This window comes from Thermobia domestica, chromosome 2 (assembly GCF_964235325.1).
Source record: "Thermobia domestica chromosome 2, izTheDome1.hap1.1, whole genome shotgun sequence".
Classification (NCBI taxonomy): Eukaryota; Metazoa; Arthropoda; class Insecta; order Zygentoma; family Lepismatidae; genus Thermobia; species Thermobia domestica.
Genome location: NC_137455.1, coordinates 71,397,077 through 71,403,076, shown reverse-complemented (window position 1 = coordinate 71,403,076; position 6,000 = coordinate 71,397,077). Strand labels below are relative to the sequence as shown.

General features: G+C 33.9%; 1 protein-coding gene across 2 annotated transcripts in view; it reads right to left on the bottom strand.

Moving 5' to 3' along the window:
• Positions 1 to 1,413: 1,413 nt before the first annotated feature.
• The window catches only part of Wwox (WW domain-containing oxidoreductase), a 75,106-nt gene continuing 70,519 nt past the window's right edge, over positions 1,414 to 6,000 (bottom strand). For both annotated transcript variants that reach the window (XM_081741790.1, XM_081741787.1), the window contains exon 7: positions 1,414 to 2,641. In XM_081741790.1, the coding sequence (XP_081597916.1) occupies positions 2,441 to 2,641 (201 nt within the window). In that variant the 3' untranslated portion in view covers positions 1,414 to 2,440. The remainder of the gene's footprint in view (positions 2,642 to 6,000) is intronic.

The window sequence follows — 6,000 nt, the reverse complement described above, 5'->3', positions numbered from 1 at the left end:
GCAACAAAACTTTTCTTGGTTACCTTTATATTTAAATTTAAGACCTTGTATAAAAAACCTATCTACACAAGATTGATTTTCTTTGAAATTTCACTTAATTTCTTTATGGTTTCCTGACAAAAATATTTGTTTATTATTCGTGACTTTAAAAAAAAAAAAAAATATTTTATTACACTGAGTAGAAATAAAAGAGAGCGAATGAAATCCAAATTGAATAAAAGCATTGTTTCTCACCAAATTTTCCATCCTCTATGTCTTTTAAAACACTTGTTAAAGCATATAAAATATACTGTACTTACAAATCAGTTTACTACCTTTGTTTTATGGCTGTATTTGTAGTGCATTGTTAAAACGTTTGTCTTCAAACTGTCAAATATAAATCGCAGTAAATTGTGTAATCTGCTGTCACAAAAAAGTATCCTATTTTTCGATCGGTATAAGGAAGAGATACTATACTATTTTTCGATCGGTATGGAAAAACAATATTTCTCCATACTATTTTACCATAAATTATTAATTATCAATAAACTTTGTTACTTTTAAATGAATGAAGCGAGATAATTTTACTATGATGTTTTAAAAGCTGGTCATTTGGGGGGGCCAGGAAACCATTTGGGGGGGCTGGCCCCGATGATCCCCCTTGGCTACACCCCTGACCCTTTCCCTGACTTCACAGCCTGTGATTAATGGTTGGGTGTTATTTGAAGGAAAAGGTTTATGCTTGGAATCCTTGACACATCGACATGCTAAAAATAATAATTCAGGAAGAACTTTGTAATATTCTGGTGCCCATGTATAAATAAATAACTAAAAAAGAATAAAAAAAAGTATTGTGTAACTTTCCAAAGCGTTATCAACTATGATGTGTTGCAAACTGCGAGCAGTTTGGGGGAACTGACTGAGGAGTTACTCGATCTTGTCATCTATCGTTAGAGACACTGTCTTTTCAACAGGATCATATCTGTACCCATTATTTTATAATATGATTAAATATACGCAATTAAACATGTAGCCTTATTTCTGACGAACCCTATATATATATAGGGTTAGTCAGAAATAAGGCTACATGTAACAACGATAATGTATATTTCTTATGTACTTTTAAGTATCATTTTTATTTACGGGTAAAAAGGAGCTATTTAAAAGGCGCAAGCTATCAAGACGAAGAAGAAGAAATTACATAAAGCAATATTTTAAATATTTTGTATTATATTGAGATTTTTCTTGTTGTCGTTGCTACGGCAACTTATTTATTTGGTGGCTATGGCAATGTAGAAAAATATAGAACGAAGAACCATATTGTTATAATTGGATGTATGTTATTTTAAGGTGACAAATAAGGTATATGTGAAAAAAAAATATATAATCTAAAAGTGCATAGCTGTGGTGCAATTCATTTATAATATCGTGGACTTTATAAGTACTCCAAGTATATTTGAATCAGGAAAGGTAACGAAGAAAAATTAACATTACAATGTTTCATATATCAAATACATCACTTAATAAGTTCGTAGGATGGCATATTGATGTTACCACTATTTACAAATCTATATGATGTTTAGGAAGTAATAACCTTCAAATGAAACGTGTAACAATTTCAAAACAATCTGACGTTTAGTTCAAAAGTTACAGAGGTTTTACAGTGACGCAACTTTCGTAATTTTTAAAACAATGGAAAAATCTGAATTTCGTGTGTTGATAAAGCATTGTGTTTTAACGGGAAAAATACCGTTCAAGCAAAGCATAGCTCGACAAGCGTTATTTGGTCTCTGCTCCATCGAGACAAATAGTACAGAAGTGATCTGCTGAATTTAAACGCGATAAGTCGATCGTAACAATGGCAAAATTGCACAAATTCCACTTTGAATTGCTTCCCCATCCAACATACTCTTCGGACCTGGGTCCCGGCGAGTACTACCTGTTTGCAGACTTAAAAAGAATGCTCCAGCGAATGAGATTTGACTCCAACAAAGAGTGATTGCCAAAACTTAAGCCTATTTTGAAGTCAAAGCTAAATCGTTTTACAAAAAAGGCATCGAAATATTGGAGAAGGGTTGGAATGTATGTATCACTCTTGAAGGAGACTATGTTGATGAATAAAGTCGAATTTTGCCCAAAAGTTGTTTTATTAGTCATCTTACGAACTTATTGAGTGATGTAATATATATATATTGATGCAATACAGGTATAAAAAATTTGATAAATCGTCACAATAGAAACATTCATATAACAAGATGTAATATTGACAATTTCTCTTTGAACACCTTTATGAATTCGGAGTTTTCCCATAACTGGTTTTACACCTTCTGTACACAATTTTTACATGTCTTAGCACAAATAACAAACTCCTAGTGCTTATTATCTTAATATGATTACCAATATGTTCCTTTTAGTATATTCCCATGTTATTACTTTCCGCAGTATCTTCATAATTTTCTAGTCAAGAAATATTTGAACAGGCATCTTTCCCCATGACAGTTTCAATCATCTGAATGCTTAAGTTCCAAAGAGTAGACGCCAATTCTTCATCATCAGCTTTTTTACTGGCTGGACACTGGCAACAGTTGTTGAAATACAGTCCTTCCGTTCCTTCCACTTCACGAGCTGCAGCACAATACACTACGGTACTCGCAGCCTGTTGCTGAAATATTTAAGATTTTTTATTAGTTATAGAGTAATGTATATTAATTATAGAAGTACCTATATAGTTCTTAATGAAAATCAAAGAGATGGGTATGTATATATAATGTTGTATTGTAGAATTTTGAACGATAGTTGTAAACCAGATGTTTATTATGTTAAGAAAATTCTAAGGGCATATATATATATATTATCAAACCTCACTTAACATGAACTTGAATCAATTTTGACCTCGCCCATTACTTATTTCTCAATTTAATGACCGCGGATCTAACATTTTTACGTTCATTTTTCAAGAATCGGTGTTACGTGTTTAAGAAAATATGTTATTTTTCGTAAAATTAGCTTGTTATTATTATTATTTTTATTTAAATACACAATATTTAAAAGGAGTACAGTATCCACGTAACCGGCTTTATTTGTTCATTATTCCAAACCAAAATCTATGTACTACCGGATATAAATAACAAAAATTGCGTTTCATTTAACTTTCATTTAACTACTTCGAATCTTAAGTATTGTTCACACATATAGTATATGTACCGGTATATATGAAGTAATAGAGTAAATCTATGGTAAACATTGAGTAGTTTCATTTCAATCCTGGTTTATAGCAAATGAAGTTAGGTTCACGCTTTACAACTTACTTAAGGTGCCACTCAAAACATTAGAATTTCCTAACATAATAAAGTGCTAGTTCACAACTATTGTCCAAAATTCAAAACATAGTAATGAACATAACCTCCCTAGGCTCTTGACATTCACACAGACAGCATTATAAGAACTTGAGAGTAAATAAATGTCATAATTTGCAATGTTTATATGCTCATTACTGTTTCTTTTCTTGGAAACAGAACGCAATCGAATGTACGAGGTGCATCCAGAAAGTAATTTTCCCACGCGTCTCATAACTAGGAAACCGTATGTTGCGCGAAGCGACTGCATGCACGTGAGAAAGTAAGGTCCTAGCATGGTCACCAGCGGAACTTCCCTAGTTCTCTCAGTAGCGTGATGGCAGTGGTTGAAGATGGACGTTTCTATTCCAGTTCCAGCCGCGTGTGAAGTGCGAGAAGTGATAAAGTTTTTGAATGCATAGTGTCGATTGAAATCCATAGTTAGCTGTGTTAGGTCTATGGGTCTAACGTAATGAGCAAAGATGGTGCGTTGATGCTCTAAAAATTTGCAGCAGGATGCCAAAATGTGCATGATAAGGAGCGCAGCAGGAGGCCAACTGTCATCACAGACGAATTATGGACCTTGTTCGGGAACGCACCACGCAGAATCGTCGCTTCACATTAACGAAACTCAGCGGTCAGTTCTCGCAGATTTCTTGCTCCTTATTGCACACCATTGTCACGGAGCGCCTGTAGTTCAAGAAGTTGTATGCCTGGTGGGTGACGAAGCAACTGATTCCAGAACACAAAGCAAGGTGCATGAGGTCAGCATTGACTTTTTTTTTTTTTTTTTTTTTTGCAACGATACAGCTTACAATGGATTTCAATTAGCGCTATGCCCTGTGCATTCAAAAATTTTATCACTGCTCGCACTTCATACGCGGCTGGAGCTGGAATAGGAACGTCCATCTTCAACCACTGCCATCACGCTACTGAGAGAACTAGAGAAGTTCCGTTGGTACATCCGCCATGCTAGGACTTTACTCTCTCACGTGCATGCAGTCGCTTTGCGCAACATACGGGTTTCCTAGTTATGAGACGCGTGGGGAAGTTACTTTCTGGATGTGCTTCGTATATATTTTTAAGGGACCTTTAACAACCCGTAAATTTGAAAAGTCACTCACACCAATATTGTCTATCAAAATAAATAAACAACTCTCACCTTTTTAGATTAAATTTACGAGTAATTGCTATACCATGGTAGAAATAAGACAAGGTAAGTCCATCACCGAACGCATTTGCGTCCTACTCGCGCAATGACGTCACCTTCGACACACGCTCGTGAAAGGAGTCGCACTGTCGTCTGCTTGCTTGGAATCTCAATGTGAAATTACTGTTTTCTCCTAACTTCAATATATCTATTTGCTATTTAAGACTTAGATGCCTATTATATTACTGGAATTTTATTCTGGCATGGGAATATATTTATTTATTTTTTAAATGCACATAAAAAGAAAAGTAGAGTAAATCAAGTATTTCAATATACTCTTATTACATCCAAAACAATCAAACTTTTATCTATATATACGGTATAGACATGTTTCCCCACAACCTTAAAAGTATTGTCCGTCGTGTTTTTTTTTTAATTTAATTTTATTTTTTATTAAATGGTGTCCCCAGTAGGCCTAATCCACTTGCATTTACCAGATTTTTTTTAATATACTGAACTCAATTCTCTCACTTCACCACTTTCTTCATTTTCTTGTAAAATATTCTTTTGCGGGAAGAGTTTTTCAGTTGCTTGTTTAGTTAATTTATTCTTATGCATGTTCTAAGTCGGATAAAACATGTTAAAACTGTCGGTTCACACTTATTATCAAATTCATTTTTCATGATACTTGTTAATTTTCTAATGATGCTCCATTTCTTTCCAGATAAATTCTCGTTTTTTTTTTTTTTTTTTTTTTTTTTGCGATATGCAAGAAAATATTTGTTAGCTACTTTGTGTCCAGACGTTTCCTTTGATAGAAATGTCAGTCCTCTTTTTGAGATTAATTTTGTCCAGTTGTATTGCAGCAGGTTCTTCGACAGGGAACTGTGAATATTTGATTTTAAATTTGAAACCTACCCGCCCAGCTATAAGTTCAAAACCATGGTCATGCTTATTTAATGAACATATTTGATCTTCATTTTCATATATTTGTAAAATATACATCAACAGTTGCACTGTTGTACATAATTCATCATACAGTACGGAGTTTTTCAAGTATATATCTTCAATTAATGTACATCTTACTGTTTCCTGCTGCGTAGAAGATTCTTCGATAGCTTTAACATTTTTACCGTGAGTAAATAAAGCAGCAGAATGCTTACTCATTATATATCCTCTTAGTCTGTACTTAAATCCTAGAGAATCCGGATGGTCGTTGCTTGAACCCATGCCTCTGACTTTTTTTTAAAAAAATGTGAATTTAAATATAAATTTTCATTCCAAAATACTCTCTTATAAACCACTGATGAATATTAGAAAATAAGCGCATATGGATTAAAGTTACGTGATTAACTTGGAGCTTCAAAAATAAATACCAAGAAACCGGTATGTAAAGTCTAGCTCATGCAGATTTTTTATTGAATAGCTGCCTTCGGTTAGCCGGGGACTTCGCCCCCAGACCCCTACATTTGCTTTTCTCACGACCTCTCACTTCTCATATCCCTAAGAACTCTAATCTTAAGGGATTTTTAGATA